Raw genomic sequence first — 25,869 nt, forward strand, 5'->3', positions numbered from 1 at the left:
ATGCCATCTATGTACTGCTGGCAGACAGGAAAACCAAACTGAGGTGTGGGGTTTGGAACTTCTTGGTACAAGTTGTGACCTTTTTTCTGTTGCGTGCAAAGTTAGAGATGTAAGGTTTTGTGTATGAACGTCACAGGCATCCGCACCTGCAGTACTGTTATGTACAAACAAGGGAGGACAAAGAGTTGAAAAAAAAAAAAAAAAAAACTAAATTTTTTTGGGGGGGACTCTGGTTGGCTGGTTGATTTAACCATGTGTATCAAGCAGCAGAGACGGAGAGACAGCAGTAGGTGGATTCAGGGATTTGGGCTCAGGGGTACCAAAGAGGAGGACTAATGTAATACTGAAGAGCAGGAAATATAGTGGTAGTAAAGAAAATATGCATGAGCTTGCCATCATCTGTTGAGCGCCTCATGTCAAGAATGTGCAGATGCATTGCAACAGAAGACACTTTAAAGAGGCAATCTGCACTTTTTTACTGTAAGAGAAAACAACTACACACTGAAGCTCAGTGGACTGTGTCTATTGGTCTGTTCTGACCTCTGGTGGCCATCAGATAGAACAACAAACGGAACAAAATTTTTTTGAATCCTGTGACCCTTATCTACCTTGTGTCGGGGCTTCACATTGACTTCTGTGTTGAGGTGAAACACCCCCCCATTACACAGGAAGTGTAATTTCGATGAGTCATTTTTTCTCGGTGTGATTTCATTCACTGGTGTGAAACCAAGATGTGGGATAAAACTGCTATCATAATTGTTAAACTGAGAACTTGCATTTCAAAGGCACATCAGACAACTTACATATAAATACAATGGTAGCTTATTAAACTGATGATCTGATAAACAGCAGATTGGAAACAGGAAGTGTAGTGTGCGACAGGGGAAGCAGATAGAAACTTTGTATGTCACAAGTCTCGACAATGCACAATGCAAACTGGGACCACATTTAGTCTGTTTTACAGTGTAGAAGTGCAGGTACAGAAAATACGTATGACTAACCTCCATCTAGATTAAATCACCTTTTTTAGACATTAATAGTAAAACGAGCATCTATCATTTCCCCACCTATCAGTCTGACCTCTTAGTTTCATTTATATTTACTTGTACATGCTGTGGTTTTAATTTAACTAGCCATAAACTCACTCTCTGAACTTGCCCAATACTGTGTGCACCTTAGGTTTTGTCTGAGCTGCCAGGGACTTAGTGACGTAGCTAACGGTAGACAAACACACGCATGCATGAGGGCAGAGCTTCCCCTTCCCCTCATCACCATATACCTAAGACGCAGAGAGCCAGATGAAAACCACATTATTGTAGAGTTCACTCTCATTTGTGCACATGCACAAACCAACAGGTTTTTCTCCCTGCTGCTAATCGTGAGCCCGGAAGGATTGCTGTTGACACTGTTTACTGCTGTGGTGCTCGAAGAGGAGAGTGTACTCCTGCGTCAGACTGCTGTTTACAGAGGGGTGTGAAGCTGCTGGAGCATGTGGTTGCCGGTGATCACTGACCTCTCCTCTCTGTCCATGCTGATCAAATAGGGAGAAGACAAAGAAATACAAGGTAAATACTCAGTGTCTGTTTAGAAAAATACTGTCTGTCAGGCGGTCACACTGCTGTGCTCTGTCTGAACATTTGTGGTCGAAGTCATGCTTTATATTTTGCTGATGATGGTGGTTTATTATTAAGTCATATTTTGTTTAATATTTACGTAACTTAAACTGGGGGCAAATAAAAGTTCTGTTATTTTTATCCTTGTCACACAGACTAAATCTGCAGCACCACAGGTGCAGCTATTTTGAAATTTCCCTGAATTAAACTTTGGCTCAAAGTTGGAAATGAACCGAAACTTTTTGAAAAAGTTGCCAAATAATGTTTTTACTCCACAATGATGAAAATATGAAATTTGCCAAGTCAGTTTAGGAAGTTTCTTTCAAAGTTGATATATATATTATACTTCCTTAAACTTGAGTGTTGGGACATACTGTTGCACAGCTCTTAACAGCACATAAGGGAATTCGTTGGCTGACTGTAACAGACTGAAAAAGCCATCTGTCACCAGTGGCAAGAATCAAAACTACAGTAAAGCAGCAGAAAACTGTCGCAGGATTTCTGTTCCCCCTCTGAGAACGAGAGAGGAAGGGTGTGGTGTCATCTTGATGGCAGGAGGAAGGGCGATGCAATGATAAGCAAACACAGTAAATGCTCCGTCTTACCTCCACACATTTCCTGCTGCAGTCTTTTGGCCACACAGTGGCTTGTTTACACTCTCTATCTGTATTTTCATAAATCTGCTTAGTTTTGCATTAATGCATGGAGAAACCATTGAGAGAAAAGTTATAATAGTGAGGTGACATGGTAGAAAGGATGAAGCCGTTTGTAACAGATCAATTTCCTTTGATGGACAGAGTGTTTTTATAGCTTACATGTTATAATTGGTAACACTTTTAAATTAACTGTAATAATATGAGTAATTAATCAGATATACAATAAACAAATACAAAGGGCTAAATGATTATGATAAGGAAATAGAAATAAATGTTTTACTTCTGGCAGAGTGCTCCCTTAATCACTTATTTTAAATGATAATAGTACACTGTTTTACTTACTTGCATATTGAATTGTCACGGTATATATTTTCTATCTAAATTGTATTTGTATCAGTAACTGGATAGCTTACCAGATAGTGCCGAAGTAACAGCCTCTATTTAATTGTTTCCTCAAATTTAAACCTGCAGGCATCTTAGCTTTTAAAAAGCATTATGACTCATGCCAACAATCCATTCTGTTGATTGTGTTTGCTGGAAAAAGCAAAGCTGTCAAACTGAGCAGTGTGGAGGACTGCTTGGTGGACAAAGTTTATTTTTTCCATTGCCAAAGGCAGTTGGCAACAACAGATCAACAACCAACTGCTGCATGAAGAATGAAACTTTTATTCTCAGCTTTTGAGACAAGAGGATGAGCTGCCTTAAAATAATTTTGCCAACCACCTGCCAAATACATTCTACTCAATTTTGTTTTCATGAATCGCTCATGATACACTTATGAAGCATTATTATAATTAATTTGTGTTAACCCAGTAAAGCCTGAACCATCAAATAATTGTCAGAAAATTCTAATTATTTGAAAATGGAGTGTTTAATGGACCTTCTGACAAATTAAATACAAGAAATAGCAATTTTCATATATAAGTTTTAATTTGTATCATATTTGATACATCATCATTTTGGTGGCAATCTTTACTCAAAGTTTCTTATTTTTTAAACAAACTAAAACACATAAAAATATTTTTTTTAGCCTATCAAACTTTGAGTTTCCCTCAAATTTTTCCCAAAGTAATTTCAAACCTAGAAATTGTTTTTTTCCACATTGCACAATAATGTTGTTTTGTAGCAAAAAACAAATTTATGTATATTTCCTCTCTGAGTTGTTAAATTTTTAGTGGAAATCAATGAGCAAAAGACAATTATTTACTAGGGAGCCATGGCAACATTCAACTAGTCATCAATCATCATGACACAGCAGGTTGCATAACATATAAAAATACAATATAAATTATAAATATCTAAATTTCTACTCTTAATTTACCTAATTATGTCATGTAAACGTTTTCTTAAATAATAAAAAGACTGTATGTTGCTTTATGGAATGCATAATGTATGAAATTCAATAAAGTCATGATTGACAGGTCTGCAAATAAATACCTGCTTTATCAATTTTGATACACACATTTTCAAGACGATTTGACTATAAATTATGTTAGAAATATTAATTATTTTTATATTGCATCAATCCAGTAACTATTCCTCTTGGAGTTTCAGTGACAATTAAAGTTTTTATAATCCAAACTTTTTCAAAGTTGACAAAAACATCCCTGAAAAACCTTGAGTGGGTCACTGATCGACAGCTGCCATTTTGGATGTCTCAAGTGACGTCCTTCTTGTGCATGAATTACTCACACCTGGTGGATTATCCGTGCATTGCATGTATCTGATTGTATACATCAGTTTTGTTCAGAAAAAGTATATCACACTGATGATGTAGAGGTCTCAAACACTGATGTATCAAATATGATACGCTTGGCGTTATAGGAGTAATCTATAATATATGTGTAATCCTACTTTTAATAATGACAATTCTTATTTGATAACATGCTGTTATAAGTGGTGGTTCAATAATCATCTATGAATAAACTAGTGTTTATTCATGTACCACTAAATCCAAATCAAAATAATTTCAAATTATTCAGAAAGATCCTAAATTAATGTAAAAAGAGCAAAGACAGCACAAGCAAAACCTCCTTTCAACATGCAGGCAGAGCCAGACTCATGGAGAACAGTCATCTGCAATGACTTGTGGGGCTGAGAAAGTTGGTTAACCAGGAGAGACAGAAAGAGAGAGATTACCAGAGACACACAGACACACAAACCAACTTACCAGACATGCAGACAGACAAACACTGCAACAGAAGTAACAACAGTTGCATACATGGACAGAGAGAGGAGGGTACAGGGGCTCAGTGTAAGCTCCCCCTGCATTTCAAACCTGCAACAGCATGACTAGAAGTCTAAGCCAGCACTGAATATAAGCCTAACTGAATAAATGTTTTGGGTCTATGCTCTAAAGTAGAGAGTATCTGCCTCTTGGTCCTAACTGGCAGATGATTCCACTGGAGAGGGACTTATAAATCAAAGTTCTACCTCCCATATTTAGACTTAAAGGTCCCACAAGCAGGTCTGTATTTAAGGAGCAATGATGTGCTGGATTGGGCACTTGGACCTCTTTAAGCAGGGGTACCAAGAGGGGTTCTGGGCCCCATTAAAACACATCATATTGGGCCGCACCACTTGACCAGCAAAGACGCAAGCCAACGCAAATATTCTGATATTCTGAAGATTTTTCCGAGTCTGTCAGTCATGAGTCCAAAGTATCAACCTAATTTTTCTCCACCACAAAGCAGCCCTGTCGTTGAGATAAGTAAGTGTCTGACTGATGTTTTTTATCTACTTTAAATGTTTATAGGGCGAGACTACAGAGAAGGCCACGTGTGAATATATATGATCTTTCTTCCTAGTTCTTGTCAGTCAACATGGAAATGGGAATTACACAAATCCAGCCAAGTAATGACAAAAACATGCAGAAGTTCCTGATTACATTTCAGGGAGGAACCATTTATAGGTTGAATACATTTTGTCAGAGTACTTTGTGTTACTCTGCAACTTACTTTGCCCCACAGTGAACTTAACATTAACAAACTGCAATCAATGTGATACAAAATGATCTGACTGTGGTTCCTTACATTCTTAATAAGTAGCAAATCAAAGAAGTTCAGGATCACTTGGCTGTGTTAATGATCTTGATGTGCAAATGTTGCACCTCCTCTATGGACATTTCTGTGTCCGACATCAGTGACTTGTTGCAGACTTAGTCTTTGTTACATAATGCAGTAGTCAATTGTATCAAATGCATCTTTGAGGTCACACAGGACAAGTACAGAGAGGAGTCCTCTGTCCAAAAGCATTTAGGAGATTATTATTATATGAACAACAATGCTGCCTCAGTGCAGTGATGGACACTAAATCCTGACAGAAAATCCTAACGTAAGGATTTAGGCCGATTTGCAAGGATCTTTGCAATGAGGGGAAGATATGATGTCTAATATGTGCTAAGGTGCCTGAATCAAGAGTCGGCTTTTCATAAAAAGGATGTAATTACAGCCACTACACATGGCCGTGGTACATTGCCTGTTAATAAAAGCAGGTTTTATTCAGTCAAGAAGTGCTGACTAAAGATACAACTACCATATTCAGTCTTGCTTGAATTGTAACTCTCTTCTTCTTTTTTTAGGTGTAATGGCTGCTTGAGTAAACTGAAATGACTCAGAATGCGTCTAGATGGTGGGGAGAGTCCCCGTCCAATTCCTCTTCATCACAATGTGACCACAACATGACCAGCTGGGAGCAGTGCATGGACAAGATGTACACATACTTCTACCTGCTCCTCTTCATCCCTGGTCTGCTTCTCAACACCATTGCTCTGTGGGTCCTCTGCAGACACATTAGGTATGTGCAAAGAAAAACAAAAACATAGATGTGGAATATCTAGAAAAAACATACTGGACATGGCTAACTCTTGATCATGATGCTCCACAGTAAGAAGACCAAGGCGGTGATCTTCATGATAAATCTGGCAGTAGCAGACCTGGCCCACATCCTCTCCCTGCCCCTCAGGATTTATTATTACTTCACACACAACTGGCCCTTTGGACAAGGCATCTGCTTGTTCTGCTTCTATCTAAAATACCTCAACATGTATGCAGCTATTGCTTTCCTGGTAAGTGTTCAGTAAAGTGCCAAGAAGTCAGATTTTAATGCTTTACTTTGGGAGTCGTCATTAATGTTAGAGCTTTGACAATTCTTAAAAATAAATGTACTTCCTGTGGAACTTGATCCAGCAAATAATATTCATGTCACTATTTTTCTGACTCCAGGTATGTATTAGCATCCAGAGGTGTGTCTTCCTGCTCAACCCATTTGCTGCTCGCCGGTGGAGGCGGCGCTTTGACCTGCTGATCAGCATGGCAGTGTGGCTGGTTGTTGGTGTCGCCTGCTCACCTTTCATTGTGATGCGCACCCAGAGCAGTAACACCACCAGCTCTGATACCAGCCCACAGACAGTCAATGACATGGCCTCCTCTCTTGGTATCACAACCAGTTATCCTTACACCATGCTTTATGCTGCATCTTTGAGTTCAAGCCCCAGCACATCCATTACCAGTTCTACCACAGTGGGCTGTTTCAAGGATTTGCCCATGCGTCGTCTGCCCCTCTCTCTCTCCCTAACAATGATGGCTTTTGCTGAGCTGTTTGGTTTCCTGATCCCTTTGGCCTGCATCGGTTACAGCTCCTTTCGCATCGCCCGCTCCCTCAACCAAAAACAGAACCATGACCAGCAATATTCAACCACACTCAATTCCTCAGCACGCAGCCGACTGCAGTCGGTCACCTCCAACAGTGGGACAGAGAAACATCACGAAAGGCTGACAACTGGTGAGAAGCGGCGTGCTCTTCGGATGGTGCTGAGCTGCTCTGCCCTCTTCTTGATCTGCTTTGCCCCCTATCACATCAATTTCCTGCTCTACCTCATGGTGTCGCAGGACCTAGTGTCCCACTGTGGAACAAGGCTGGCTGTGCGTCAGTTCCACCCGGTGTCTCTCTGCCTGGCCAGCCTGAGCTGCTGCCTCAACCCCCTGCTTTATTATTTTCTAACAGCTGAATTCAGGTTGCACCTCACCAGGCGCACCTCCTCCTTCACCTCCTCACTCCTCTCCTCTCCAATCAGCTCCCCGACCCATCGCCCCCCACAGTGCAGAATGATGAGCATGGAGAGTAGCTGCTCGGACAGGGAGTAGGTGCTGAAGGACACAGCTAGTTGTATCAAATGTCTTGAAAATGCCTGATTCATGCTGTGCAACTCCTCACAGCAATCTGATTAAAAACTGATGCAAACACCTTCAGGCCCCGCCTTGAAAACATTTAAGAGGAAATTACTTTAGAACTATAAAACCTGATATCAACAGCTAAAAACATTTGTTTCATAATGCCTGTTACCCAACACCTACATGAATATCCTCATGTGTGCCTTAAATGAGTCACAGCTTGTTGTTTATCTTCAGTAGCAATGCAACATCTTTGAATAAGCTAACACAATGTATGTTAACTGTACTATTTTGTAAATAAAAGCAATGTTTTGCCTTTCGTCTTATCTGGTAACTTGATGTTTGTCACTATTACTATTACTCTAAAGTCCCATTACAGTGAAGTTGCTGTCATCACAGCGAATGAAAAACAGGTGCCAGTTTGTTCCTGTTATTTCCTCTCGTTGTATAAAGAGGAGCAGACAGTTGGCTCCAAAAACCATCAACTGCCAAAACCTGACTCTTATCAGTTTGAAACTGAAAGTCAGATCCTCTAACCACCAAGTCCTGCATCTGCTAAACTCAAGTCTGTGCCAACTCTGATGCTTCACCCACCTCCTGTGCAGCCCATCCTCTAGAGAAACTGCAACTCATCTGAACCATAAAACAATAAGATGCTACTTTCTAACCTGTTAGAAAGCTCCACAACCGAAAGTTCATCTTTTTTCAGTAACCAGAACACCATACTGTGACATGTGTGTTGACATGAAACTAACATCTGTTTAAAAAAGGACACTTTTTACTTTCTGTTTTCACTTCTAGTATTAATTCTTGTTTTTGGTCGCTTACAGCATTTATTTTTTTTTCTGTCAATCAAAAGAACAAAAATGGCAGATAATTGTTATCCATAAGGAAAGCAGCAGCTCTAACAGCAGAAGTCTTAGTGTCAAGAGTTTTGTAAACCACACCCCCACTCACACAGGAAGCTCTGTGTGCCAAAACCCCAGAACAGCAGAGACACAGAGAGAGAGAGAGAAAGACAGACAGATACACAGAACACAGAGAGGAATCAAAACTGAAAAAACAGGTGACAAGAAAAGATAAGATAAACTTTGTATATTTAGGACAGAAGAAGAGATACACTCTGAAAAGAAGACAGAAAGTGAGAGGGTGGTGAAAGAAAGTGATTAGGATTAGAGGGGTAGGAGGAAGGGGATAGCATGTGTTAGCTGATGCTTCACCCTTCTGCTTTTTGATGCGAGAATCACAAGTTTGAAGACGGAGGTGAGAAATTATTATCAAACTTACAGCTTCTTTTGAGAAAACTGAGTGTCTGTGTGAGAGTGTGTGTGTGTTAGCTGGATGCTTTCAGTGTGGAGTCATGCCTCATGGGGGACCATGCATGCTTCTCCAATGTGAGGAATGTCTGTTATGTCTGTGAAAGTGTTTCTGTGGGCCAGTGCCACAGTGACCGTTAGTTCCTTCATCTGTAAGTCAACGTGCGTTATCTTTGTTGGGATCACATTATTACTCATGTGTTGGAACAGCACATTAGGAGGAACCTGGGTGCTGGGGACCCTCTTTTTGGGTGCTGATACATGAGGCCATACAGCGTGTCTGAGTGGAAAAAATATAGCACGCCAACATCCCACAGAGAGGTGAATCACATTGGAGGAAATAATGTGTTTCTGTTGGCTGTATCAGAGGACTAAAACTGGTGCATCATGAAGACGGGGTGCAGTTTTGAGACGAAACATTTTTGTATTTGTATTCTTCATCCCTAACCTGAACAAGTTCACACAAATACTCCTATGTGATCATGTTTCTGTAACGTGTGGCTGCTGGATATTACACAAGAGCAAACCCGATTATCATTTTATACATAACAGAAGTGCAGTAGTCCAGAAGGAAGAAATTGAATAACAAAAATTGGTCATCACCAAGAAACACTTAGATTGTACTCACGAAAACATACTGCATGCGCAAGGTGAGATTATTGGGCCCTTGGTGTACTGGTCAAAGGTCAGCAGAGCTAAAAACATGTCTGGGGACTGACAATCTATTTGAAGACCTCTCTAATTGCTCTGAGAAAGGAGGCCAGAGTGCTGTGGAGGAAAGAAAAGCCCCATTTCCCTTATCTAAGTTCCCTCTGGTCATTTATTTAGTTTACGAGATGCAGCTGTGGACAGTACAGAGCAGTGTGATGCTTTTAATTATTGTTTCTCTATACATAGTTTTTATTATAGCACATTTATGATTGTAAATGAAGACAAAAAATGAGCAGGTACATAGGTTGGTCTGAGCCTCATAAGAAAAGCAAATAAAGGGATTTGAATTACACATGCCGAGGGTAACATCCCACAGAGCTTACAGTCCATTTATCACAGTGTTTGTATAGTTTCTCCATACACTGTATTTCATTGACTAAAGCAGTCCAGTCATTCTGTGCTGGTGGGGTTGCATGCAGCTATTTGCGTGTAATGGCTACCAATAGCACTACATAAAGGTATTTTGATCTTTGGATGTAGTTTGTCAGAGAATTTGCCTGATCATAATGCTTAAAAAAGAGAAATCAAGTCCTATCTTGCCAACACGGATGGATCAAAAGACAGTCCCCAAAAATATATAAATGATCTGCCATGAATCTACTATATTTCCTCCAATATTCATCCTATCCCTGTGAACCCTGCTGTCTAAACCTAAGTTTTGGAGACATAAAATATCTTATTATGTTCCTCTGGCAGGGATCTTGAATTGAAGGCTTGAATGTGAGCCTGAAATTCCAAAGTATCACACCAGTCATCCTCGGATATCTCCAGGCCCTGATTCTATCTCCCATTTCAGTTTAACTTGAACAAAATGTGTTGTGTTTTTTAAAAAGTAAGCAAAGATTCCAATATATTATCACCAGTCATGGTACAAAAAGCTGTTACACTTCCATGTGGCTGCCTAAATCTCTAATCTAGAGCTACTGCTTTAAAATCTGGACCACCCACTTTAGTATTCTCATGATGGAACATTTTGGTCCAGGTTTTAAACCACACCTTGAGAGCTGCCCTGGTCCTCTGGTCATTCAGATAGTCCTTGGTAACTAGTATAGTCTGAGTGGAAACACTGGACTACACCAGCACAGTAAGGCCTTAGCTGGGCGGCAGTGAAATAGTCCTCAAAGCGTAGGAGAGAAAGCCCGCCCTTATCTTTTAAAGATAAGGGCCCTACCTAACGATTCTTTAGGTAGGGCCCTTATCTTTTAAAGATAAGGGCCCTACCTAACGATTCTTTAGGTAGGGTCCTGTATTTAATCATAGGCGTCATATTACTTTATATAAGCTTTGGAATATTGAGAAAAATGTAAAACTTAAAACAAATATGAACATTTTTTGCTACATTATACTTGCCTCACAACACCAGACTGATTCAATTTACAGTAACTTAACATTTAATTCTAGGTTTAAGTTCCACTTTCTATAGGGATGTTTGATGTGGAAGTTTAGTAATAATGAGATCAGATCCAGAAAGTTGCACGAGTGGCAGCCATCATCTGTTTTCTTAGGCTTATTTATCATCATTTATTAAACCAAGACACCATTATGGGTGAACAATAATTTACATATACCTCAAGTGCATGAAAAAGACAAAAAATTAGTTCAGTCTTTGATGGTTACACCCCTTCATGACATCTATTTGTATTCTAAATGGGATTGTGAGGCCAAGGACAGCTGTGGTTGAAGGAAAGATGCAGGAGTGGACATCTGAAAATTTGAACCCCGAGGAGGATCACAGTGGTCTACACTGAAATCCTAAACTGACAGAGCACTTGAGGAGAACAAATTAAAAGTCCAGCAGTAGGATAATGGGTTGATTCATATCATAGTGAAATCTGATGGTGTAATATAGAGAAGTATTACAAGTAGTAAAAGGATATAAATAGTAAGTGAATAAATAAGTAATTTGATGAATATGAATCAGTCTTCCTGCTTTGACTTATGCTGGGGTTTGTTTGTTTTGGAGTGACTGGTAACTTTTTTTAGATAAGAATTTCACATCAGACACAAATGAAAGCCTCATAAAACAAACTATCACATTGTTAAAGATAAATCCAGTGCTCCCCATCACTTTTGAGTTGTGTCTTCATACTAAAATAATGAACTACTTGTCAAGGACGTTTAAATTACATATATAGTTTGGATTTTTAGAAGTGGAGTTGTATGGTGCACTTGTTAATGTGTAACACACAAGAGTAATACTGGAGTTCCTCTTTGTTGAGAAGGCGGCTGGAGAGCCAGAACAGAAGCTAAGCTAACTGCTGCAGGCGTGAGAACAGGTGTGTATCCTGTCGGTAAAAACAAGGGGACTTTTAGTTAGAACTTAAGTGCTGAAAATTTCTAGATAGAGCGTACTCTAACTTTGACTTGGTCTTGGTCTTGGTCGAGCTTTCTTAAGTTTACGTGGTAGAGCTAACCCCGTCTGCAGCAGTTTATAGCCTAGCTTCTGTTCTCTGACTCCACATAGAGGCCGAGCTGACCAGGATCCACTATGGGTAATACATTTTTTCAAGTACCTCATACAACCCCACTTCAAAAAGACCAAAGTATTACTTTAATTTGGTACAACAACTTATTGTTTTCTGTTCCCTCTTTGGTCAGTCATCTCATGATCCATCAGATTAATGTTGTGACATTTTGGAGAGGGGTCTTGCCCCTAGATTGAAAACATTTGGACTAAATGAAATAGTAGTAAAAGACAGTTGGTCGCCAAAAGGCTTAACGTTTAGCCACTGGTAGATGTGTCAGTATCAACAATCTTAAAAGGTTATATTAAGAGTAACTGGCTTCACTTATTCAAAGTACATTTTTACACTAATTATTTATAGTAACTGAAGAGGGTTTTTATTTGTAACAAAGCATTCTGACTTTGTTGCACTGATGCTTTTATTCATTCACCACTCCATTTCTGACTACAGGACAAAGCGCAAAGGGGAGAGTCTGACAGTTAATAAATGCATTATCAGTGTCACTTTATATTGAGTCTAGTCAGTGTCATTTCCCATAAACACTGAAAAACTATAACATACTATTTTTTATAAACACACTCAAAATGGTAAGTCAGTGGTTTAACAGATGTTCATCATTAGGGTCACTTCTTAAAACAATGAGGTTTAAAGCATACTGGAGGGTGTAGAAATCTATTTTCCCCTGTAAGGTTTCCTCATAGATTTCAGAAATATCTTAGAAAGCAGAAGCTCATACACAGTTTGTTCATTTTTAGTTTCAATAAAGTGTTGAATGAAATAATCAATTTTCATGTATCCCTTTAAAATACATCAGTGATAATGCCTTACACATTTTAGCAAATTCACCCTGTACAAAAATGAGCTGGAGTCAATATAGTACAAGGGGGATAAAGATAATAAATAAAAGACATACAATGGCTGTCTGAAAATGATTGTTTTAGGGGCTCATGGAGTTTGAAAGCAAACAGGAAAGAAACCTAGCAGAAGCAGGACACACCTACGTGCCTCGCGCCTACAAGCTGGAAATTCAGATGCTCATATCACCCCATGTTTCCATCTGAAGTGAAAATTAATACTTAAAGTATGTCAGAGCAGGAGTTTGCGATGACTTTTTTGTGTAGCTGAAAATGTCAAAGGTAAGAATTATTTTAAACCTGTGAATTCACAACAATTGTTCTTCATATCTATACACAATCAGGCAGACTATAGGCTTGCTTTGGTGTGACCAGCTAACCACACGCACGTTCCGATATACTAAACGACCCGTGCTAGTTTCACTGATGTTTTGCTCTGGGGTGTTTTTTAGCACTTGCTTACTGTCATCTCCACTGCAGCTGGATGAGAACACTCCGTGGGAGATTGAAGCAGCAGCGTCTCTGTGGCTTTGCACAGTTACAGTAAATGGCACCACCACAAGAGCTGCATTCACACCAATAAAGGTTTATGTTATGTGCTGTTGAAACACAAGGTATTAAAAAACTGAAGCAGCAGTTTGCACCGATGAGCATATCAGCTGTGTGTTCCGGCGTGCTACACCATGTGATAAGTGTCCAATAGAGGAAGCATATCTATGTATCTGTTGGCTATCTGTTCAACATGCAAAACAAGTTGTATTTATTTACAGTGACACACGTTGAGCAAGAGACAGGGCAGGTGCCTTTGAGTAAACCCATTATGTTTTCCTTCACCAGGAAGCAGTAATGCTGGGACTGATTACAGTTTGTAACATTCACCTGTGCTGGACACACTTTCCCTTCACTCAAAGAGCCATAAATCCCTCCTCGCCATAACGGACAGCATGGATGCTCACACACACACATCCATCACTGGACCATAAGCAGCTCTCCTGAAACAAGCTTCCTGTTAGTTCACAAGGAAGCTTGTCCAAACAATCAACAGTGACTGGACCTTTGCTTAAGATGACCGTGGGCAACCACAGCTGTGACAGCATTGAAGTGTTTCGCACGTACCAGCACCAAGTGTATGCAGTGGTGTACAGTGTGATCCTAGCGCCAGGCCTTCTGGGTAATGTGCTGGCCATCTGGGTTTTCAGAGTTTACGTTAAAGAAACCAAGAAGGCTGTGGTGTTCATGATGAACCTGGCTGTGGCCGACCTGCTGCAGGTAAGAATCCTTCTTTTTCTTTGATCTTCATATCTGATTATTTTACTATGTTCTCGTTCATCTGATCTCCAATATTTGAGCGGTATTACATGAGTCATGAGTCAGATGTTCAATATCAATAATATATTTTACGTGTTTATCATTTTATCTGTCAATGATAACTTGACCTCAGATGCACCAAAAGCAGCCCAGTGAAGAGTAAAAGAATGTGTAATGTTAAATAAATGATTTAGTACAGGGGTTCCCAAAGTGTGGGTCAGGACCCCTTGGTGGGTCCCAGAACACAAATGGGGGGTCGTGAGATGTCTTCCAGAATGTTTTTTTAATTGAAAAGTAGTAATTTAAAAAGTAGTTAATTTTACCCATTATAGTATAAAATATCGACAAAAATAGTAGCTAACCTTGAAATAAAACCTTGAAAATAGAAAATGCCTTTCTTTGTTGTCAGATGACTCCTAAGTTTAGGGTTAGTGAACAGTTAATGATCAAAAGTATCAGTAGCAGTAGGTTAATCCATAACAGCACAGGGAACACAGCCACATGCTCATATAGGTAGGCTAATTTTCTGCAGACCAGCTAAATGAAGACACATTAAATCACTCTGAGGGACAGTGGGGGTTGCGAGTCTTTGGCACCTATATTTTGGGAGTTGCGGGCTGAAAATTTTGGGAACCCCTGATTTAGTAGATGAATAAACACAATTCTTTAAGTTGTCCAAAAAATCTTCAGAGTTTTATTACATCGACAAATCAACACATGCAGAGGTGGTCTCTATTTGGATGTTTGCAAAATTTGGCAATATTTTTTTGTTGTTGCTTTTTTCCTTTATTTGTATCATTTTTTTTTCTTTCCTTTCTTTATGATTTTTCTTATTCATGAATCATCTTCACTGTCTTTGTTGCTGTTGTTGTTGTAACCTTGTTACTCTGTATACCACTTGGTCTCCCCCCCCTCCCCCCTTTTAGTAAAGGACATTTCTTGTAAAAACAAACAAATCAATCAATAAATCAATCAATCAATAAATAAATAAATAAATAAACTAATTAATTTAACAATTTTTAAAAATAACTTTAAAATGTCATATTTGAATGTAAATATTGTAACTTTTTCAACTGTTTATGTGTTGTACACCAGTTAAAATGCTTAAAAAGCCACATTACTTTACTCAAAATGTATCCTTCCATAAATGCACACACCTATTCTAGTCTACTACCGTCGGTCATTCACTGACACTGAGGTGAAATGAAAGAGAGGATTGATTCAAACTGTTGCTGTTCTGCTTATCGTTGCGTCTTCTCTGCAAACAGCGTGTCAAACTGAAACAGATATTTAACACTGCAGGGCCTGACAAGGGAAAGGCAATTTCTCACTTTCAGAAGGTGTACAGTGTGTTAGGTGGGTGTCCACTACATACAGGAAAGCATGGGCATGCAAAGGTTGTTGTATAGTTCTAAACGCTTAAAAATAAACTTGGCATTTCCCCCAAGTAATGTTTCAGCAAACATAACAGTAACGTAAAAGGAAAAATTAAATGATGCTTCAAAAAAGTATCCAGCATTTGATGATTCAGACGATAGTATGCCATTCACTACACTTTGTTAGTGGCCTCATACACCTAAAAAGTGTGATAACATGCAGAGAAAAATAAATAAAGTATGTTTTACGTGTAACCAGGTGCTGTAGTTCTTAATTTGTCTAGAAGCATTGCATTCAATGTCTGCATCTGCAGTCACTATAATGTTTCCTTTATGAGATTTCAGAGAGAGAGAGTGATTGCCTGTGCAATAAGGTGGAATAATTAATGCAAATATTAGCATGAGGAATAAGCTGAAATGATGAAAATCACCACATCTGCTATCAGTAACAATCCATGTTTGTGCTCCCTGGTGTAAGCCTCCATGTGACTCTCTTCCTTCTCCTCAGGTGCTCTCTCTGCCTCTGCGGATCTACTACTACCTAAAGGACTCCTGGCCCTTTGGTCATCCGCTCTGTATGATCTGCTTTTATCTAAAGTATGTCAACATGTATGCCTCCATCTACTTCCTGGTGTGTGTCAGTGTGCGCCGCTGTGAGCTCATCATGCGTCCGCTGAGGTACAACTCAGCAAAGCGGAGAGGAGACTGGTATATCTGTGCTTTTGGCTGGCTGTTGGTCTGCCTGGGCTGTCTGCCTTTCCCTCTGCTGAGGAACCCCAGCAGTGTATTATACAATAACTCAAGTGACGCTTCAGAGGCCTCCACCCTTCTCACCAGACCTGTGTGTTTCTCAGAGCTGCCCATGAGGCCTGTCGGTATCCCAGCAGCCTGGGTCCTCCTGATCCTTGCCGAGCTTTTGGGCTTCATCATCCCTCTCATCCTGGTGTTAGCTTGCACCTGTCTGACTGCTGGGAGTCTTCGGCAGTCAACAGTGGGGGCCATTCCTGACCGAGGGGAGAAGCGAAGGGCATTACGGATGGTGTTGAGCTGTGCTGTGGTCTTCCTATTATGCTTTGCTCCTTACCATGTCACCATGCCCCTGGACTTCCTGGCGAAAGCCAACACCCTGAGCAGCTGCAGCCTCAGAAACCTGATTCAGCGATGTCACCCCGTCGCTCTTTGCTTGGCCAGCTTGAACTGTAGCCTGGACCCTCTTATGTACTATTTCACCACTGATGAATTCTGGAGACGACTGAGCAAGCCGGAGATACCAGAGAGCATGACCTTCAGCAGGCGCCTGTCCTGTATAACTGGAGGAGAGGACCGGGAAGAATAGACTGCGGACTCAGTGTCTTAAACTTTCATGTGAAGGACTATCAGTTGGACCTCAACCACTAAACCCTGAGGTAAATGCTATGCATTCCTCAAACTATGAACATGTTAGACATGTCAATAAGTACAAGAGATGATTGGGAGTATGTTCAAATGTGGTTTTTATTTCTATTTATACTTCAATAAAAGCTGTGTCTTGTTTTTCTATATTTGTGTTACCCTTTTGAGGAGCTGTTATGAAGGATAACCATCAGTGACAACATCTCTAATAAGCATCAGGAATTACAGAATACAGTAAACCACACAACAGCTTCACTTTTCCTCTCTGGTCAAACTAACGATCAGCGTACAGCTCATAGAGGATAATAAAAAGGTTGTAGTGGGCTTTAGAAGGTGCTTCTTTCATTAGTGATAAATAACAAGCAAACAGACAAAATATTCACGCTTAAGGTAAAGAAATGTTACTTTATTCAGCAACAAAGTGAAAGTTATTTCAGTAGCTGGACACAACATTGGTTTTTAGTATTGTTAAAAAGCTGAGACAAGAACAAATTTTTACAAGCACACGTCCTGTCTGATTGTCTGTCTTTGCAGGCATCAAGTGGAAACCACCCAAAATGATCCATGTAATCTGAAAATAGGGACTATTTTCAAGATTTTCCTTTCAGAGTTCTTCCTTTGTTCAGATCCGGGGTTCAGACTCATCAAATGATTTTCAGAGACCAACAGTTCCTGTGAATACTCTGAAAACAGTTTAGCTGCTTAATGACGCCTCTTACAGTGAAATATTTATTGCAGATAACCTTTTTTACTGTGGTACAAATTCATAAACATTTGAATTCAAAAACATCGACAAAGTGTTTTTAAAGTTGAATTTAGTGAAATGTCCCTTTAGCTTATTCACTTCTTCATCTCATCAGCCATCCCTCATGTTGACTGTCACACATGTAGTTTCTACACAAACACAAACACTGGTTGTATAGGGTTCTGGACTGTTCACCTCTAGGAATGACATCATTAATTAAATAAAATCATTACATCAGGACAGCAGAGGGCCTCTGGGAGCAGCAGGGCACTCTGGGAAATATCTACAAAAATGGTGAGTGTAAGCTCTGCTCTGGTACCATCTGTTAATAACACAGACTACCATGTTACATGTGTGCTGTAACTATACCTCACATTTCCAGGGTGACTTGTGCTATATCACATTATAACATACAGCAGATCAGAACAGTAGGCTGACACGGACAGTCTGATATGAATGACTCGTCAGTATATCTAGGATATTCAGTAGTAGGTATAACAACTTCTATCTGGAGGTGACTGGATGTTGAAATACAGTAACAATGATAAGATAAGTCAGCAGGGAGTGAAAGCAACAGAACAAAAACACAACAAACTAAACTCAGAGTATCTCCTCAGAAAGCAGGCTGATGCTGGTTCTCTAACTAGTCAATATTTGAGCAAAAGAGCTATGACTAATACAGGTTCAGGGGTATACAGCAGAAGATAGGGGTTAAGCTAGCACTGTATCTTAAATTCACTTCTCACTGGGGTTAAAGCAGGGGAGCAAAAAAACTGGAGTTAAGAATTCTATACAAAAGACGTTCTGCTAAAAAGTTGTTCCCTCCCTCGTTCACAACCTCCTACTCTCAACCTGTCTGTCACTCAATCACTCTCACACTCTGTCGATCTGTCTCTCTCACACTCTCTCACTCGCTTCCTAACCTATGCTCGTTTTTCCCATCAAGCCTTGCAGATCCTGGTCTCAGTCACAAACTTGTTCTCAAAGTGGTGGATGGTGAAGCACTCGTCGGCAGAGCGCTTCTGGATGCCTCCACCTGTCACACAAAAAGAAACACACAAACATTAATTCAAATGTTAGTGAGTGCAGCTTTTTAAGTTATACTTTTGGGCTTGTATGCCTTTATTTAGAAGGGAGTGAATGGAGCAGGAAAGCTGGATAGAGTGAGGAGTGACCTGCAGGAAAGGGGCCGCAGGTTGGAATCAAACCTAGGCCGTCCACTTGAGGGATGTAGCATTTTTGATACATTAATCAAAACTTAAGTTTACTTAAAAATCAGTACAGTATTATTGTATTCAGATGTATGCACTCATCAGTCAGGACTTTCATTGCAAAAAGGGCTTTCTATGTAAGGGATCTCAAGGGTGCAGGAATTTTATCTTGTGACTGATGGTGTTGATACGATGTAAGTACTTTGATAAGTTAACCATCTATGTAGGTAGACAATAACACTAGTTTCTTTGTTTTACTGTTGAAGGGTTAACAAAGTAAAATTGATATGGGTCAAAATCATGTGCTTAAATAAAACCGTGGTGTAATATAATGAGTAAAAACACTTTGTCTAGTCTGATTGAAAAGAACCTCAGGTTATGACAACAAATGACCAGCAGAGGTGGGTGGTGAGACTGTTGGGGAATTGGTCTTGGTAGTGGGTTCATCTGTACCTCACATCTTTTCAAAGATACTGTAGGCTGAGCTCTATTTAGGCAAATCAGATGGTACTGGCAAAAGCTACAAAGCTGCACAGAAACTACTAGTTGTGGATTCGGCAACGTAATCAAAGTCTTCATGTCGGGAGACAGCTCAGGGTTTTTTAGGCTTATATTCCAGATTTTAAGCTCCTTTTGTGGTGCTATGTAATACAGTTTCTAAAGTTTAACTAAGCTGACTTGAGTGTAGATTTTTTTTATGTGAGTTTTGTAAAGTTTTGTAAATGTACAGCTCATCTGTAAATGCAGACCTGGCAGGCTGGAGCGGCGTTGCATCCTGTATGTCTCCTTTCCATCACACAGGCGGCGGATGTAGAAGCCCAGTGGCTTGATATCATCGATACGCTCCGTCACCACCAGATCCTCGTGCACTAAGTAGCTGCGGTAAGAGCCAGACTGGGACAACACAGAAAAGATCAGGAATACATTTCAACACAAATGTAAACCACTGAAATACTTTCTTGAAAAACAGCTCAGTGAACATGAGTGCTGAAAATGTGAAAACAAAGAGTTGTAGGGACTTTCTTCTAATTAATCAATCATTCCCCACTTCTCTTTTATGAAACACTCTCTCAGTGGATCATGAAATCTGCTGACTGCACAACCACAAACCAAACACCAAATGCTGAACAACATGTCATGATGAGTGGAATTAAGTGAAATTAATGAAGAGAAATTTCATTTTTTAAAGCCTGCTGAACTCTGAGTGTCTAACTACGGTTTTGAGACAAACTTTTCTCCAACTTTGTCAAGCTGACCAAGGACTCAAAAATCAAAAAGAATACGTTGCACGGGGTCTGTGTGAAATAAATACAACTTAGCACAACATTTCTTTATATATTAAAAAGAAACAGATTGTTTAAAAAACTTCAACAGGTAAAAAAAAGATCTACCCACAGTGCTATTCTAGTTATCACTCATACTAAGAAATAGTCCAGGATGTTCAAGATTAGACTATTTTTAGCCATTACAGCATCTTGGTTTTAGGGGTGGAGATGACTCACTCCTTTACCTTTCAACGAACGCCACCTCCAGTTCAAAGTTATAACAAATACTAAGTTTTAATAAAAACGTTCAGTAAACAAAATTACAGTCTTATCTATCTTAGCAGTACTGTCTTATTATTTCCTCACACAGCATCTGGTCTGGAACTTTTTGAAACTAATTGACTAAGTTGACAAAACTGAGTGTTCACAAACATCTTTAAAAAGTCATATCTAGAGAAAATGAAAGGAAAGATGTGTGAGCAATACATCCTGGAGGAGATTACTCACTCTGATTGCAGTAGAGCTATTAATATGACAGAAAGTCTGGGATTTGAGAAGGTGATCTGTGCTGGAAATTTCACCGTACACATTTCAGATGTGGCAGATTTAGACAGGATTACAGCACAGACAATCACTGGAATTATCATAAATCCCTGGATTTGCTCAGGTAATACTATCAGCACTTCTGCACAAGTCTGAACAATAACATTGTGTGCTGAGTTTTCCTGTACCATCCGATGTAAGTCGCTTCAAACGGCAGCTGCACCCTGTGACGTGCTGATCTGGACTCACCATCAGCTGTGAGAAGAGGTCAATGAGGTCCTGAGGGGGGAGCACCACAGAGGTGTTCAGAGGGATCACAAAGCAGGTCCTCAGAGTCAGGTCCAGGTATGCAGTCAGCTTCTGCTCACGCACAAACACGAATCAGACAGGATTGAAACCACATTAACAAGAGATCAGCATTGTCATTTAACTTTAACCAGGGGTTTTCAGTATGTGTGTGTTACCCTGTTGAAGTCATGGAGAATGTAAGCAGGGTCTCCAGGTCTGAAGCGAGGAGGCGGGACACTGATAACGGCCATGCTGTCGGAGATCTCCACCTCCTCCTCCACTCGGGGCAGGTAGTACGGCTGGTTCTCTCCTCCACCTCCAGCTGATATGTCATTGAATTGCATGGCACCATGATACAGCCTCTGGAGAACACAAGCATCACAGGAGCAGAATAAATCACTTTGTTCACACAGCTAATCACAGAAAGAAACACTCTTTGATGCCCAGACGTAACTGTCAGATGAAGATAGCACCCTCAGATTGTTAGACAGTGTTACTCTGACATACTGTGCCAGCATTACAGAACAAATAACACCTGCAGTATCTTAGAAGCAGGACGCTGCCAGGGGGAGCATATATTGGGACGAGTTTGGGTATAGAACCTATTCGGATTGATTAGAGGCAACTTTTCAGTGTTTTTTTTTAAGGTTTTTGAATCATTAAGAAGGCAGGGTTTGATGTAAAATGACGAGCTGAAGAAGCTTTATTTGACCACCAGAGGGCATGAAAAGAACTCTGTACAGAATTTGTTTTTTAAATATATTTTATAATCTTCAGGTGTTACTTGATTTTTCAGTTTCTAAAGAAAACCGAGAGTCAGAGTCTTCTTTAATTTTGTTGCCTCTTTGTAAGAGAACAGATGTGATTTACACATCCAGTAGGAACAGGGCAGCATGAGCATCCTGCTGAATGGAACTTAGTCTGTACCTGTAGTGTGTAAGTTTAATCATCTTTGAAGTGAAGCTTTGAGTTAATTGCACCAGCTAGTGGGAAGGAAATGTGGACTGATCGACCACTTAGGTCATTAAAATGCTAAACCAAATCAGAACAATGAGCTGAGAGTGACAACAAGAATTTCAATTTTGTGCTGTTTATTCTCAGTCTAATCTTTATTGTCTGTATTGATTTCAAAGAAGCATGCCAAATGAAAAATAACTAAATTGTTCCCCCAAAGGTCACTGTTGCTTGAATGACAAGTCAGAGGATTAATAGATCACTGAAATATGATCCCAAAGACAAGATGAATGTTAAATATGTCAGATCATAAGTGAATCTGTCTTGTTGCCACATTGTATTAGCTCTCTAATATAACTTTTCTTCATTTCATATTTAAGAATAATCCATGTTAGAGGTATGTGAGAGCCTCCAACCAACAACACAGCAAAACCAAAGTGTGAAGTCTGCACTTTCTGAAGACGGAAGTGAGCAAGGGTCAGCATTCTCATTTCCCACCAGTGCAGGAGTGTCTCTCTAGAGCAGTCAGAAGCAGCTTTTATAAATCTTCCCAAAGTGAAAGAGGCTGACACTTCTTCACGGCTCCCTCAGCACATCTCCAGTCAAAGGGACAGAGTTTTAGTGTTTTAATGTTAGCATCTTAGATTAATTTGGGTTATAAAAAGCCTTGAGGATGAAAAACAAGAGCTAAAATATATAATAAATATATATATAATAAATATGGTTCAGTATTAACAGTAATAATCATGTTAGAAGAGCTAATTGACGAAGTCAGGAATGAAACCATCTCTACAGTTTTAATTAATCCACGTGGCTCACAACTTTCAATTGCTGTTTATGTTTATTCATCCAAATCAAGTAAAACATGAAGAGTTTTCAACTATACAAAAACAGTTGCTTAAAATAAAATAAGATGCAAATGCATTTTTCTGACTTGCTGCAAATGATTTAATGGAAGAACTGAACACATGAATCTGGACCATTTTGGTCGATTCAAACTCTGACTGACACTTAGCTTTAAACAAATGTATACAACATTGTTATTATAATACAGAAAATGTAACGCTAGGCCTGGGTAGATGTTCCCTGCATGAGTAGATATAGTGTATGTGTAGGTGTTAATGCAAGGCTATAAATTAGAAAACTTTAACAACAATGGTGATTCCATTAGTAATGGTAATACGTAAATGCGCACGCACACTCTCACGCCCTAATTGAACCCACACGCACACGCAATTACCTTGGGTGTGAAATATCGGTAGAGACACGCTCCCCCCACAATGAGCCCACTGAGGATGAAGGCGATGCCCAGCAGGGTGAGCAGGCAGCGACCTGTGGAGCCCTCGTTGCCCACTGGAGCAGAGGCCAGCTCAGGATCCTAAAAACAAACACACCCACACAAACACGAACACAAACACACATGAAAAATGACACAAAATGCCGGAAATAATCAGAATACCTCGTGCAATGGATCAACATTCAAAACACGAAGATTTGACTCAGCAATGTATAATCCTACTGAGGCTTTGGGCACTGCAGAACAGCTGTTCAGAAGATGGGCGGTCCCACTGTGCTGCATCAGGTGCACAATGGCTCTGCATGCATTTGACCAAAATCACTGCACATCTTTTGATACCAAAACTGTCTAAATAAGCGAATGCATGACGGCAGTATTAAGTAAATAGATTAGCACCACTAACACCACCGCCTGCTTGCGGCCGATTCAGGCCTACTGCCAGACTAAAAGCAGACACTGGGATCAGACACCGCATCCAAAGCCCGTTAGCTCACCTTCACAGCGACTGGTACATCTTTGCCCAGCGCCTTCTGCGCCAAAGCAGAGTTAAAAGCGATCTTCACCATGCTGGAGAGGAAACCTCAGCTGGGGTTTCTTGTGCAAACAGAAAAAGGAAGACAGTGGGTGCTGGAGAGCAGGTCCCGTTTAGTCTCTGCAGCTCCGCGCTGTGACGCACTTTGCAACCTCGGCTTTATTTAGCGCTTCCGGTGGCTGGAGGGGATTAGGCTCACATCCGAAAGAAGAAGCTAGATAAACTGGTTATATTTTAAACTACCCAGCATACATACATACAAATAGGAACTGAGAATATTTGTTCCCTGTTTCTGCTGGTGAAACACTGCCCACTGACAGCAGGTATTGCCAATATGTTGCCTTTAGCGTCCTTTCTTTGATTGTTTGTATTCCTTTGGCGCCATCTAGTGACCCTTAAAGAAAGCATTCACCAAGAATAATCAGCCTCCACTCCTGAAATAAACCTTGACCAAACATCTGAACACACTTTCAGTTAAACTTGACTCCTTTAACCTGCTTTATTATGTACAGTACATAACACAAACATGACTTAATTTTGCACTGACTGCACTATAATTAAATAAAAAGTTATACTTTGAGAGTACAAAGTGGCCCATTCATCTCTGTTAAATATTCCACTTTCTAAACTGACTGTAAATATAGTCCCTCTTAAAGGCTGGGCACTACCTGCCAGTGTGTTTGCCCACTCACACTAACATACACAGAACACAGCTTTCACTGCACTGTGTGGAAACACAGACCCATGCCAAGGCTATACTGTATGTCTGACACATATCCTCAGTCCCCTGGTCTGTGGTGGTCCTCTGCTTCCTCTGCTTTTACTCTTCTGACTCAGTTAAGGCTGAAGGTATGAGTAAATAAACACTTACTGCTGTACCAGCGCTCTAATTCCACGCAACTCTGTGGCATCTCTCCAGCCCTCTGCGCTGCAACTGTACCATATGCATCTCCTAGTTTCACAAACACAAGCACACACGCACTCTGCATGGCTATGATATTTCCTCTGTTAAACAGACGGATTGGACCGGTAATCACCACTGAAAGGTACATAAACAGAGCAGCTGATTTCTGTACCTTACTCCCCCTCCGTGCACCCACCGAAACTGACTCTCCCTGAAAATCCTAAGTGGTCCTGAAGGCTTGTTTATGGGCTCGTCTTACGCTGTGTTTGATCTGAGAGCTTGCCCACACATGCATAGGTGGACCCACACACACTCACACACAACAGAAGAGAGGGATGGCCAGCATTAACAGTAATAGCTGAGATGATAAACAAAAGACTTAAATTTAATCCTGAGGGCTTCTCAGCATCACACACAACAGGGGAAGAGTAAAAGGCAGGAGAGGGAGCCAGGAGGAAACCGCACTGGGGGAAATAAGGGAAGATTTAGGGACTGAAGCAAAGAGGCAGGTGGAGAGGGGGTTGGGGGGGATTGGACTGATCCTGGGGGAGAGTAAAGTGATGACTGGGAAAAACAGAGAGGGAGTAACAGGGAGAGGCAGAGCAATCTGCAGTATCTGATGCTTGAGTGAGTTTTCCAAAGAGCTGATTAACGGCAGATTAAACTTGCTGTCCACCCAGTTTACATCCAAAACTTCTAATGCTCCTGCCAGGTAGAATTTCTGTGCCTCTCAGACTGAAAAGAGCAAAACTTCATGAAAAGACATCCATGTTTCTGTGCAGAGGCACACAGAGGCAGCAGGCATCATAACAGTGGGTGACAGGCATATATGATGGAGTTTGAATGCCAGCGTTTCCCTGTGGTCTGTAGCGACCGTCCAGCAAAAGCAATAAAAATACACACTACATCATGCACGTGTATACACAAACACACGCCTCGCATGCTATGTCAGCAAACTGTGAAAGTCTGCAGAGGAAGAACTGCCTAAAAAGAGTGTGAGAAAAAGAAGCTCTCATACATGACATCACCCACATGCAGGCCAACAAATATGATCACACTAATGCTAACACACAAGCGTGCACACACACACACACACACACACACACACACACACACACACACACACACACACACACACACACCTCATAGATTTGTCATCAATGTCAATACCAGACATGTGAAACCACAAGTGACAAATGACTCTGTCCCTTTTAGAGCACGCACACACACACGTACACACACACGTACACACACACGTACACACACAC

At 40.4% G+C, this 25,869-nt stretch overlaps 2 protein-coding genes across 2 annotated transcripts; one reads left to right on the forward strand and one right to left on the reverse strand.

Annotated features, from left to right (window-relative positions):
- Positions 1-1,254: 1,254 nt before the first annotated feature.
- On the forward strand, positions 1,255-17,009 carry LOC117817585. The gene is made up of 7 exons (XM_034690338.1): positions 1,255-1,565; positions 5,850-6,064; positions 6,155-6,335; positions 6,493-7,409; positions 13,239-13,329; positions 13,789-14,055; positions 15,979-17,009. The coding sequence occupies exons 2-7, from the start codon at positions 5,877-5,879 to the stop codon at positions 16,804-16,806; spliced, it is 2,472 nt and encodes an 823-aa protein (XP_034546229.1). The 5' UTR covers positions 1,255-1,565; positions 5,850-5,876; the 3' UTR covers positions 16,807-17,009.
- A 231-nt stretch (positions 17,010-17,240) lies between these two features.
- LOC117817754 (integral membrane protein 2A-like) lies at positions 17,241-24,055 on the reverse strand. Its single transcript, XM_034690519.1, has 6 exons — positions 23,660-24,055; positions 23,109-23,246; positions 21,091-21,276; positions 20,876-20,986; positions 19,568-19,712; positions 17,241-18,643 (listed from the first exon to the last, which is right to left on the reverse strand). The coding sequence occupies exons 1-6, from the start codon at positions 23,729-23,731 to the stop codon at positions 18,549-18,551; spliced, it is 747 nt and encodes a 248-aa protein (XP_034546410.1). The 5' UTR covers positions 23,732-24,055; the 3' UTR covers positions 17,241-18,548.
- Between the last annotated feature and the right edge of the window lie 1,814 nt (positions 24,056-25,869).

Source organism: Notolabrus celidotus, chromosome 8 (assembly GCF_009762535.1).
Source record: "Notolabrus celidotus isolate fNotCel1 chromosome 8, fNotCel1.pri, whole genome shotgun sequence".
Taxonomy (NCBI): Eukaryota; Metazoa; Chordata; class Actinopteri; order Labriformes; family Labridae; genus Notolabrus; species Notolabrus celidotus.